This window comes from Sycon ciliatum, chromosome 7 (genome assembly GCF_964019385.1).
Source record: "Sycon ciliatum chromosome 7, ocSycCili1.1, whole genome shotgun sequence".
NCBI lineage: Eukaryota > Metazoa > Porifera > Calcarea > Leucosolenida > Sycettidae > Sycon > Sycon ciliatum.
Window position 1 is genome coordinate 34,386,274 of NC_088649.1, and position 13,513 is coordinate 34,399,786.

Genomic DNA, 13,513 nt, shown 5'->3' on the forward strand with positions numbered 1-13,513 from the left:
AGTTCGCAATCAATTTCGCGAACTGACATGTTCGCGAACTCGATCCAGAAATTCGTGACGTTAGAACCTCCGTACTAGAGAGGTTCTGCCACATGGTAAAACGTGCCAAAGTACGTATGGAAACCTCGCCGCGGTACGGGATCAAGTTTCATACAGATTTTTTCATACCGTTTTCCGTGTGAAGCGCGCTTCATACGGACTGGACTCCGTGTGAAAACTGAGCGTACAGAGTACATGTGGCGGGGTGCTCGAGCATGCTACGAGCATGCTACGGACAGCAGAACCGGTGCAACGTACGAAAAATCCGTGTCAAACTTCACTGCAGTTGACACGGAGTTTGGTACGTAGTTCCGTGTAGCAGAACCTCTCTACTATCGAGTGCAATTTTCCGTCTTTGACCACTCGATGGCGAGGCCTTGTCTACATATTCCCCACCTTTGGAGGTGCGTCTGCGCCGTGATTCTTGGAGCTGTCTCTGACATGACTGATTGTTCTCCCTTCGCCGTGACTACTCTCACACAGATAGATTCAGCCGAGGCCAAGTCAATAGTTTCCTTTCCTTACCCATCGTGCAAACTCAAGGTGGATACAAATCTATTAAATTTTCATTCCTTGGTGCTGACCGCTCTCATGCGGTTGTCGAATCCCTTCCCGCTAACCATCTCCCCAATTCATTTCGCCAGGAACTGAACACATCCATTCATCTTGGGCACTCGGTAAGAAAATCTTAGTGTCTTTTGGGAATGCTCAAGTAAGAACATACAACACAAATACAAAATACAAGCTGTTGGCGTTCCCACAGACACCGAAAACTCGGTCAAACCAAGTCTACCCGACCACATGAAAAAGAACAATAGTTCGTGGAAACCGTGGTCGTTACATCAATAAAAAAAAACACATTCGTAGCCGTTGGACTCACCATTGTCAGCGCCGACATGACCACGTCAACTGTCCGCGCACGGAAGAAGGATTGCAGCGACTGTCAAACCTCGCACTATCCACAGATGTTCGCAAACAACAAACAGACAAAACCGGGAAGAAGAATTATGGTGTCGCCACAAAAGATAATAAGTGTGTCAAACAGTTTATCCTTGGACAACTACGTCCCCCGATTTTATTTCTCACCGGGGGTGCAAAGGCTCACAAGACGTGCGGAAGTGCCGATCCACACACAGGAGGAATGCTGCAAAGATGCTGTTGCTTTTCGTCACTTGCTAAGACAACAAACTCTTCTCTAACTCAAGTCAAGTTTTGGAGAAGAAGAAGGCAATGGTATATGTGCATACGCATATATGGGATTTCGGTCTTTGACCACTTGGTGGTGGGTCTGATCTACTCACCTCCCACCGTTCAGGCGCTGCATCTGCGCCTTTGATCCTACAAGGTTGGTGGCGTTCCCACGGCGGATGCGGAAAACTCGGCTTCCAGCCGAGTCTCACGCGAACCGTGAAATTTATTTTTTTTTTTTTATATAGAGGACTTTCCATTACATCACCTTTTTGGCGCCTACCCGGTGTCCACCCAAAGATCACCCATATGACAAGTCCTTGTCCTACGGTAAAATGTGCTTGGGTGGCAAAAAGAGAATCAAATGTGTTGTTCGGTGTACGGTTCAAATGATGTTGCAGGCCGTCGCAGTGGTGAAGCACTTTTGCTTTTCTTTGATGTGGTGAATAGTTTCGGTAAGTCGCGAGGATTACTAGCCGCAGTTACTCTACTGTTTATTCCAGCCTTGAAGAAGCGTTGCCGCGAGAAGATTGACAGAATCCGTGGGCCCAGTACATTGATCCATATTTGCCTATGGACGAAGACCTTTCAGCCAATCCCACTGCGTTGGGTATCCAGGCCTCTCTAAATATTAATTTAGTGAACGTCCCCAGCACATATGCAAAGGACTCTCTAAAGGCTTACAATAGCCCTGATGGATACAAATGCATGTGTCTCATTGCTGGCTGGGTTGGCACATTATCGTGTCTTGCCCAATCGAAGGAAGAAACAACAACTGTCAACAAAATTCAGGGGCGGATCCGGGGATATCCAGACCAGGGGGGTGCGAAGGGTGCAAATGAACCCGTCAGGATTTTTCCACAAAAAAAAAAAAAAAAAAAAAAAAAAAAAAAAAAAAGGTCAGGCCAGGCCCACGCGCTAGGCTCGCTGCGCGGATCCGCGCATTCCGCGGATGATTTGTGTGCAATCACGTGATCGTTCTGGACACGTGCTCAACTGCTCGTTGTGCACGTCGTCAACGCGCCAGGGCTGCACATTTGGAATAAAACTTTTTTGGAACTAACTGTTACTTTTTCATCGGCAACAAACAGTAACTCACTTCGAAGTTCTTTACTTTTGACGTTGCATGTTTCAGTTGTCGTGTTAGCTTCTTTCAAATTCTCACTGCTTGTTCCGACTCCGTTTCCGTGCATGCTGAGCGGAGATGTCGGACACAGCTGGTGGACCAGCTGGTGAGACTGTAGGGTCCTAGCCCTAGCACAACTCTTAAAACGCACACAAATGGCGTAAATCGATAGAGTTGTATTATTACTGTAATATTGACAAAGCAATGAAAGCGAGATAGAAAGGCAACTGCCTTCGATGAAACCAAACTATCTACTGGCCTAAAGCTCTAGGTTGAGAATGTCTTGGCCAGTAAGGAAAAGGGTGTACATGTGTAGTAATGACATAGTACTTGTACTTGTTGCTCACTACCAAAACTGGTCACGTGGGGTCTCCCCGGGAGAGGGGAGAGAGACTCAAAAGGAATCTTGGAAAGATGACTCAACTGGCTATTGAACCGTCCAACGGCCGACACCCCCTTAAATCCCCAAAACTCTGGGTGGACTTGAAAATTATCCCACTTATGGGCTCACCACACCTCAGTAAGTGGGTGAGGACAAGGTGCAGAAAAAGGATTGACGGCATCAGGGTATCCGTCCTGGGATCCAACTGCAGTTACCCCTGCCCCCAGTGAAGGTAATACTTGCTACTAGTGTGGGTGGCTAAATCAGAGTGGATCTGATCTAAGCGTCACTAGCATCATTGATTACACAAGAGTTAATCTAGCCAGAAGCAGTCCATGGTTAACAGGTATGTATACTTCAAATATAAAGTAACCTGAAACCAACAAAGGTGGCAGATACAACAATACACCTTCAAGCAGCCGAGCCTGTTGGCAACAGACCCAACACAATCAGGCATAAGTGTACCCACCAACCGGACTAGCTGGCACACACACACACACACACACACACAGACACACACACACACACACACACACACACAGACACACACAGACAGACACACACACACACACACACACACACACACACACACACACACATCTGTATCTGTGTGTGTATGACATAGTACAGTGACAGTGTGTATATGTCCTATATACAGATACGCTACGGTATAAATGCCTGGCGAAATACTAGGATGCATGATGGGATATATGCGTACAATCTGGAATCTGAACCAGAAGTAGCGTACACATTATAATTCCGGGAAATGGCCATAAAAATCAAAGTCACCGCTTATGGAAAACCCAGGAGTGAAAACGGCAAAGTTACAGGTATGGGAACTGCTAAAGTCACCACATTACCCCCCTCCTAGAGCACGACTCCATAGTAAAAAAAGGAAGAAGAAAAAAATGTGGGTCGTGAGCGACCAGGAATGAGACTGTAGCAGGGACTGCAACACTACTCCAAGACATGTGCCGGCTTGAGGCGGTCAATGGAGACGGTTACCGGCCGACCCTTTACATCCAGCACAAAATATTTGGCAGATCGACGGAGCACAGCAAATTGATGACAGTTGCGACGCAGACTCCATAACGTCCCACTGTGTCCAGAATGGCATCACACCCACAGCTTGCCGCACCTTTCCTTCTCGCAAGCATGTAGGCACAAAAGCTGCAAGGCTTACAGTCCGTGAAGACCAATGTGCAGCCATCGAAGCAGATGGGTTTTGGCCAGCGCCCATTCAGGTTCGGCCATGGGACTTCAGCGAGGCAAATGGGCCCACAGCCACCAACTAATCGACCGTGTTCCCACTCAATCCCCATGCACCAGTCTTCTTACCTCGCATCTATCGCGCCCAACCCTGCTCAACAGCAGCCACGACCTTGTTCCCACTCAACCCCCATGCACCAGTCTTCATACCTTGCACCTATCGTGCCCAACCCCGCTCAACAGCAGCCACGACCGTGTTCCCACTCAATCCCCATGCACCAGTTTTCATGCCTCGCACCTATCGTGCCCAACCCCACTCAACGTTTGTAAGAGAACAACCTCCACCTGATACCACACCAGTAAACGCATCCCCCCCCCCCACAACAATAACAATAATTCTTGCATTCGGATATGTACCCTGAACTGTCGTAGTATGAAACATAAATTGGCTGATATTACAGACCTCCTTGACCACCATAAAGTAGACATTTTGTGTATAACGGAAACATGGCTAAATTCGTGTATCCCAGGCGAGATCATTAAGATACCGGGTTACGACCTGTTCCGTCGTGACCGGTCCCAGTGCAGCACTACATGGAGCGACTTGGGTGGTGGTGGGGTAGCAGTCTTCTCTTCGTCCGCCCTTTGTGCTATGCGCCGCCGGGATCTAGAGTGCAACAATTCAGAGATGATAACTGTCGAAACAGGAGCTACAATCATTTCCTGTATGTACCGTCCTCCAAGACACGATAGTCTTGCATTCTGCAACTCATTCAGTCCTCTTCACCCCCTCGTTGACAACCGTCCAGTAATTGTCGTGGGAGACTTTAACTCCAAGAACAATGAGTGGAACAACGCAGACCCTACGAACACTGCAGGTAGACACATGCAGTCCGCCTTTGACGACTATGGCTTCACTATGGTCTCCAAGAACCATGGAACGAGGCCAACTAAAGATTCTAATCCGTCCCTAGACCTGATTTTAACTAATATGCCCCATCTTGTCACTTCATGTTACACATCCATGCCCATTGCAGACCACTTTCCTCTATTTTGCGCATATTCTCCACCAGAGAAACGCCACTCTAGAAGAACTGTCAACGCAGCCGCAGTCTCCAGAAAGGTTGACATGCACCTCCTCAGGCAGAAACTGAGCACACTACCATTGACCGAATGCATGCAGGGCACCAACGTGCACATCAGTTTCAGATGCATGGCCTACTCTGCACTGCTGGACCAGGCAATTCAGGCAGCAACGACCATCACACGCCGGAAAAACACCCAGTCGAACCAACCATGGTTCACAAAAAAACTTAAGACGCAACGTCAGCGAACTAACCGCCTCTATGTGCTCCACCGAAAGGAGCCACTCAACGATTCCTTACGAGCTGCATACAAACTCTCGCGCAACCTGTACCACCGGTCATTAAGAGCCGCCAAGGACACATACTTGTCAACGCTCGGATACACAATGCTTGGCAAGGAAAGAAAGGGTGGCTATGCGTGGTGGAAACGTGCCAAAGCAATATGCAATATTGACCAAACAAATAAAAAGGCAATTCCAGACCTGCAGAACGGCAATGAAATTCACAAAACAGATCAAGCGAAGGCCGAAACGCTGTGTACCTTCTTTGCCCGCCAATGCACCACTCAGTCAACGCCGCCAAATACTGTAGCAACTAGTATAACAATCAATGAAGCCGACGTCGATGGAAACAAATTTGGATTCGGAAACATACGCCCTGTTGAAGTCTTCGATGCAGCAAAAAGGCTGCAACAACATAAATCATCATCAGACATCAACCTGACAAACCGTATACTAAAGGAATTCGCCGACATCCTTTCCCAATCACTATCAGTATTGTTCAACTACAGCCTTGATGATGGTGTGTTCCCGTCCTCCTGGAAATCATCCACTGTAATACCGGTGTACAAGAATAGAGGTTGCGCCAAAGAGCCTACCAATTACAGACCTATATCCCTTCTCCCATGCATAGCGAAACTAATGGAAAAGATTCTCTCGGAACGTCTACTTCGATACTTGATGACCCATGGTGTAATTTGTAAAGGTCAATTCGCATATGTACGCAACAAGTCTGTAACGGACCAACTTATCTTGCTAACCCAATCAATGGCTGTAAATATTGATAATGGCACTAATTTTGACCTGATATCTCTAGATTTCAGGAAAGCTTTCGACCGGGTCGACCACTCTATACTCCTAAAGAAATTCGGTAAGATTGCTACAGCTTCGTCAGTAAAATGGCTGAAGAGCTTCTTAGGGGATCGACAAATTGAAGTGAAGGTACATAGCACTAAATCGAAGAAGCGGAGCCAGGTTCAGGCACTGATCCTCTCGTCTTTTTCAGCAGCCATCATGACGAGCTCAGACAGGTTCTCCTCGAGGAGCTTCAGTCTCACCCGTTCAAGGTGGTTTTAGTTTTGAGGGTGGAGATGACACGAGAGTCGGCCACGGGTAGTACGTCTGCCGTCCCGTTTTTTAGAAGTAGACCGGCTCGGATCCTCAGCGAAGGGGATATTGATAGTGCAGTCAAGACGATGGTGGCGAGGATCACTGGTCTTATTGATAAGTGGGTGCAGAACGGATCCAACTGGACCGTTTCTCGAGTGAGACAGCTGGATGTGTCGACAGCAAAGTACACTCCTCTTCGAGGTGAGTTTCTGTTCATCCGGCAGTGTTTGTTCGAAGCCTGTCGAATTTCTTGTGGAAAGTTGTAGATGTATTGTTTTGTACTAGATGTACAGTTTTTCGTGATTGTCGAGAGGGTGTAGTTGTGATGTGGTGTTACTCTGAGCAAAGCCTTCGTTGTATTTTTGTGGTGTACTGTAGGTGGTGCAGCTGATATCCCGCCCAAATTAGAAAAAAAGAAGGCCATCATTAACGTAAAGAACAACGATGACAGGTGTTTGATGTGGGCGTTATTGTCAGCGATGCATCCCATCGACAACAACCCACAGCGTGTATCCAGGTACACCCAGTACGTTGATGAGCTGCGGTTCGATGGTGTAATGTTCCCTGCAACGCTCCGTGATGTACCCAAAGTGGAGTTACAGAATGGTCTTGCAATCAATGTGTTTGGCTACGAGTCGAATCTGTACCCACTCTATCTCAGCGAGCGACAGGAGACTCCCATCAACCTGCTTCTACATGACAACCACTTCACATGGATAAAAAACTTCAGTCGTGCATGTGAGAATAAGAACAGGCACGCCACACACTACTGCTTCCGATGCCTCTCCGCACACAAAACAGCAGACTCCCTGCAGCATCACAGCGAGAGATGTCAGGTGATGAAGCCCGTGCCAGTAGTCATGCCCACAGCAAAGGACACCATCCTCAAATATACAAATTTGAAGCACAGGATGGTGGCTCCATATATCATTTACGCTGATACGGAGGCCATCATTGAGCCGATGGAGGAACAGCATGGCAGCAGCACTGTACGCACAGCACGTCATGTACCATGCAGCATCAGGTATGTTTTGTTGTTAGTGTTGTTTTTGACTAATGTTTGCTGTACTCATACCTGCACAGTGCTTGCTGTTATTCCTTCTTGTCTTGTTCACAAATTAGGTGTTCGTGTTGTAGTATGTGCATTTTGTGTGATTCCATTTTTTCAAAATCACTTATTCTTACTTTCCCTCTTCTTTTATGCTCTTGTAGATATGCTGCCATCCGATCCAACGGTGAAGTCCGTGGTGAGTTTGACGACTGCAGTGAGAATGCCATTCACAACTTTTTCGACAGTCTCAAAGAGTTGGAAGGCAGTATCCAGGAGGATTTGGCTGATACCAAGCCAATTCGCATGACAGCAGAACTGGAGCTTGAGTTTCAGAACGCAGTCAACTGCTGGATATGTGACGCAGTACTTGGAGAAGATCGTGTTCGTGATCATGATCATCTCACTGGTAAGTATTATAATTTTTTTTGTTTATTCTTGTTGTTCATGTGCTTTGCAGTTGTGTGTAGATATGCGCATGATGTATATAGTGCATTTTCATGTCTTTGTAGCTGTTTGCATATGTGTTTTATCACGGTGTATTGAATTGTATTGTCTGTGGTATCACCTTCACTGTAGATGTTTACTATGTTTGTGTATTCCCCTCTTTCTGAATATCTGCACAGGCGACTACCGTGGTGCTGCACACTACCAGTGTAATATTCAGCTAAGTATCTACCCAGATCGCCAGATCATTCCGGTTGTGTTTCATAACCTGAAAGGGTACGATGCCCACCACCTCATCGCCCACATTGGTATGACCGAGGTTGAAGAGGTGGAGTACGAGGACTCTAACCAGCGTAAGCGGATTAAGAAGGTTGGTGAGATCAGTGTCATCGCCAACAACATGGAGAAATATATTTCATTCAAGTGGCGTCAGTACCGCTTCATTGACTCCATGGCCTTCTTGAACTCCTCTCTGGACTCGTTGGTGAGCAACACCCCGGAAGATGCCTTCAAGCTTACTCGTACATTAGCCCATCATGACCTTCTCCGGCGTAAGGGTGTCTACCCCTACGAGTACATGGACTCCTTTGCTCGGTTTGATGAGACACAGCTGCCACCTAAATCAGCATTTGAGTCTAGTTTGACTGGAGAAGGTATCAGTGATGCCGACTATGCCCATGCTCAGAACGTATGGCAGGTAAGCAGCTTGTGCCTTCTGTATTGACCCTCGGAATTTCCCTGATGCCATGCTTTTTGCATTATTGTGCTCTACTTATGACTTTTGAATGCTGTTGTGATGTGCTCTACTCATTTTTTTGTACTCATTGCTCTCTATCTGTGGATATGTGGATGCTTGTGTGTATGGATGTGTGCATGCGTGTGTGCGTTGCTGTTTTTTGTTTGTTTTGCAGACATTTGAGTGCAGTACAATGGAGGCCTATCATGACCTCTATTTGCAAACAGATGTCTATCTTCTAGCAGATGTCTTTGAGCATTTCCGCAAGACGGCATACAAGACGTATGGGTTGGATCCAGCTCATTACCTTACTCTCCCAGGTATGTTCATCAGTCTTTGTTGTTGTCCAATGTATTCTCTCCTTTAGATGGTGTTCTCTGTTAGTATTCTTGTGCTTTCTTGTCGGTGTATTTTTATACTTTTTGCATGGTGTATTGACTTTCGTGTTTGTGTTCTGGTGTGTTGCATGGTGTTATGTAGGATATGCATGGGATGCTCTACTACGGTTCACCCAGATTGAACTGCAGCTGCTCACGGATGTAGACATGCATCTGTTTGTCGAAGCCGGTCTACGTGGGGGCATCTCAATGGCGTCGCAGCGGTACGGCAAGGCCAACAACCCAACGATGGATCAGTACAATCCTGCCGAGCCCACATCATACCTGCTATACCTTGATGCCAACAACCTGTATGGCTGGGCTATGTGCCAGAGTATGCCGACATCTGAGTTTGCCTGGTGTGACAAGAACCTGTCCGAGATACTGGCACAACCTGTAGATTCGAGCACTGGGTTCATTGTGGAGTGTGATCTTGAGGTACCCTCTTCGCTGCACCACTACTTCAATGATTATCCACTTGCACCGGAAGTGATGAGAGCATTCTCAGATAAGCTATCACCATACCAGAAAGCACTTGTGGAGGAGCTCAAAGTGTCAGCCGTAGATGGAGTCAAGTTGACACCCAGTCTCCTACCCAAGTCCAAGTATGTGTTACACTACCGTACACTGCAGCTGTATTCACGTCTGGGCATGGTGGTGACCGCTGTTCACAAGGTGTTGGGATTTCAGCAGAGTGCCTGGATGGCTCCCTACATCAATCTGAACACTGCACTTCGCACGAGGGCTACAACCGACTTTGAGAAGAGCTTTTACAAGGTAAATGCAACCGTTGTGTGCAGTCTTGTATGTTGTTGTTGGTTGTTGTTGTTATTGTTGTTGTTGTTTTTGTTGTTGTTGCATGTATGGTGCAAGTGTGACGTGGAGTATGCTAATTGAAAATATGCTGATGTGAAGGAATGGCATGATATGATTCTCATGTGTCATGTTTGCCTGTTTGTGTGCTGCAGCTGATGAACAACTCAGTCTATGGCAAGACGATGGAGAACGTTCGTAATCGAACACGCATCGATCTCTTGCGGGAAGAAAGTGAGGAGCAGGTACTGAGGGCAGTGAGCAAGCCTACATATGTGCGGCACGACATTTTCCCGAACAGGCTTGTCGGAATAGAAAAGCAGCACACTGAGATCAAGCTCAACAAGCCGGTCTATGTGGGTATGTCGATACTAGACCTGTCAAAGTTGCACATGTACTCCTTCTACTACGATGTGCTGAAGGAGCAGTACGGTAGCAGAATCCGGCTGTTGTACACCGACACCGACTCTGTTATTGTGCACATAACCACCGGTGATGTTTATGCAGAGATGGATCTGTCTCTGTATGACACCAGCAACTTTCCCACTGACCATCCTCAGTACACTTCTGCCAATAAGAAAGTGGTTGGCAAATTCAAAGATGAGCTTGGTGGGAAATCCATGGTGGAGTTTGTAGGTCTAAGATCGAAGATGTACTCCTACATCGGGCAGGAATCGGCCAAACGGGCCAAGGGTGTGCGGAAGGCAGTCCTGGCAAATACCATCACCCACAAGGACTATGTAGATGCACTGCTCAGTCATCGTGTGTCTGCCAGGCCTATGATGGGTCTCCGATCACATTGCCACACAGTGTATGAGGAGGTAACCACCAAGGTGGCATTGTCTCCATTCGACTGCAAGCGGTATATACTGGATGATGGCATGGCCACACTTGCATATGGTCACAAGGACATTTAATGGGCAGAACCCCACATTGAACATGTTTCATCATTTTCATGCAAAACTTCCCGCCATTCTTCTGTCTAATATTCCTCCTTTCTTGACATGTGGAGCTGGCTCCAACACTCCACATTTGTGTTAAATATTTCAGGCTTGTGCCTCAATTATATTGCAGGATATAGTGCATTGTGCGGTATAATAATCTTCATCGCATCATAAAATATTACCCTACATACTTTGGTTTGCAGTGTGTGCGCAGCATAGTCCATATATCATCAAATTGATCAAGTTCAGTATCTGCGGGCATATATTTCCCCAGCTTGAGAAAATGCTTATATACTTGCGTAAATTTATGCTCACAATGATGACATAAAAATGAGATTAAAGTCCATATGATGGCCAGTATGAATGTAGTTATGATGCTTGTTCTTTCGGCTGGTGAGGTTTGAGTGGATTTCTCTGCCAACACATTGCTGGCTCCGAACAGCACTGGTGCAAGCAGGAGTAGTTGTTGAGTAAGTTTAACTTTATTCAAACGCCCCTTCACTTTCTGATAGGTTCCGCTGTTGCTCGCAGTTGATGGCTCGGCTGATGGGGTGTCATTGCTTGAGGAGTCCATCTTGATCTTACTGTACCGGGAATTTTTCCTCACATCCATTCAACCATTAGTATGAGCAAAATTATGGCCAAAAAGGCTGAACGGGGATGAGTCCATACTGAGCGATTTGACCAGTTGAAGTCGTGTGTAAGGGTGTTTTCAAAACTTTGCCAACCTCCTTTTTCCGCCAACCAGGGCGAAACATTGGTGGTCATGTAATCTAAGTGCCAGGTCATGACATGATGTACATAGTGCAATCCCAGTTCCGTTGAATTCTCCATACAGATGTTCGCTAACTCGCTGCTGAATAAGTACAGGGCCACAATTTTAACATGGCTGATACCGTTTTTAAATAGTTCTTTTGCAAATGTAAGAAATTGCGTACGACCCGTTCTGGAGTTGAAACACAGTTGCTGCATCAGCACCTGAAATCTCGATCCACTGCGCCTGACTAAGCGACACACTCGTACCAAAACTCTAGAAAGCCGAGATGGTTTCGACTCCGGCGACGATACACATTGTGGTAGGTCTACATGACCTTGTTCTGCCAGTCGATCAGCAATAACAGCAGAAAGCAGATTTCTTGCAGTAGTCTGCATTGTGCACTGCATCATCGTTTCCCTCTACTACTATCCTTGGAAATATACCTCATTTCTTTCTGCGATACCCATTGGTTGAACTTTTCGGGGTATCCCTTCCACTTGACCAGCAAACTACCCTTACGTCTTTTCAACACCTTATCGATTCGAAATGTAGCTTGCTCAGTCTTCATGAGCTGCTGTTTGTAGAAGCTTCCTGTGATGGGTTCATCGGCAAGGTCTTTCACTTTGTAGGTGACCGGATAAGTGGGGAGAACCTTACGAATCACAAATACCTCTTCGGTCCAGTTGGGTGTGTATCCCTTCGCAAGCATTCTTTTTTCCACTGTAATGCGAACTTTATCTCCGACTTGAAAGACAGGCTCATCCGCAATGGGCTCATACAGTTGCTGAATCGGTTTCCCTAGGGAGGCTTCCATGGGGGTCATCCCAATTGTACGGTGTTTACTATTGTTGTAGTTGTCGACAAGTTTTTGCAGCACATCGATGTAGACGTTGGTCGAGCGAGCGGTGAAGTGCTTCCACATACGAGATTTTAGCGTTCTGTTGAAACGTTCAACGACGACGGCTTTTCCTTCATTCTCTGTACTGTACATGTGAATGTCGTTTTTCTTCAACCACTCCTTGAACGTTTTGTTATAAAATTCCGAGCCATGGTCCACCCATAGTAGCTTAGGTTTCCGATTGGTTGTGATGGTTTTAAAGGCTGAGACAACACTATCCCCGGTTTTGCTCTTAAGTGGCACACTCCAAGCATACTTCGTGTATATGTCTATAACATTGAGAATATATCTAATTCCTTCGTTATATTCGCTAAAGGGCTGCATTTCTACGAGATCAGCACTCCATACATCGTCCTTGCCGTAAACGTCCACTTTTCTGCGTGGGAAATGTACTCGCTTAGGTTTATGTAGCTCATCAGCAAGATCATCTTGCCAATCCCCACCAACCATGACTTGATCGTTGTGAAGGGTATCGTGAGAGAACGTACAGGAGAGGAATTCCAATACTCCGTCTATACCAGTCTTTGAGAAGACTTTCGCTACCAGGATGGCATAACGTCCGCAGACCGCTGTGCTTCTATCTTGAATGACTTGCGTATTGGTGTACAGGTTGCAGCCGGAATAAACATTAAGAAAACATTGTTTTAGTTCCGGTTCTTTATAGTCTTCGGCCATCTGCATCAATGCACGCCCGAAGCTGTCAAATATCAGAACATTATCGCCTTCCCTACACACCGTCAGCCAATGGTGTCCCCCTTCGGGTTTGTCCAATATCGGGAGTATGTTGTCCGTGTTACACACACAAAACTCGCCATGGTTTAAGGCAGGCAGGAGATCGTAGCTAGTCACACCTCGGAACCCGCGAATGTGTTTCAGCGCAGACTCGATGTCCACGTTGCTCAGCTCCACATCCATACCTAGTATACCAGGGATTTTCCTTTCAGAATAGCAAGTGTTCGGTAATAGGGACTCCTTGTATTGCTAGCCACTTGCCGATTCTTGAAGACACTTTTGATAAAGGTGGCATCATCAGCCATGTACTCTTTGAGACCTAACATAAATTGTTCTGCGTTGAT

The 13,513-nt window shown here is 46.6% G+C and overlaps 2 protein-coding genes across 2 annotated transcripts in view; one reads left to right on the plus strand and one right to left on the minus strand.

Moving 5' to 3' along the window:
- Positions 1–1,243, minus strand: part of LOC135821878 (leucine-rich repeat-containing protein 4B-like) — a 105,688-nt gene extending 104,445 nt beyond the window's left edge. Inside the window, exons 1-2 of the mRNA XM_065334879.1 lie at positions 1,126–1,243; positions 920–994 (exon numbers count right to left, since the gene is read on the minus strand). Coding sequence (XP_065190951.1) covers positions 920–937 — 18 coding nt within the window. The 5' untranslated portion in view covers positions 938–994; positions 1,126–1,243. The remainder of the gene's footprint in view (positions 1–919; positions 995–1,125) is intronic.
- A 6,957-nt stretch (positions 1,244–8,200) lies between these two features.
- On the plus strand, positions 8,201–11,150 carry LOC135821380 (uncharacterized). The gene is made up of 3 exons (XM_065334452.1): positions 8,201–8,609; positions 8,824–8,968; positions 9,129–11,150. The coding sequence occupies exons 1-3, from the start codon at positions 8,223–8,225 to the stop codon at positions 9,920–9,922; spliced, it is 1,326 nt and encodes a 441-aa protein (XP_065190524.1). The 5' UTR covers positions 8,201–8,222; the 3' UTR covers positions 9,923–11,150.
- The last annotated feature ends 2,363 nt before the right edge of the window (positions 11,151–13,513 follow it).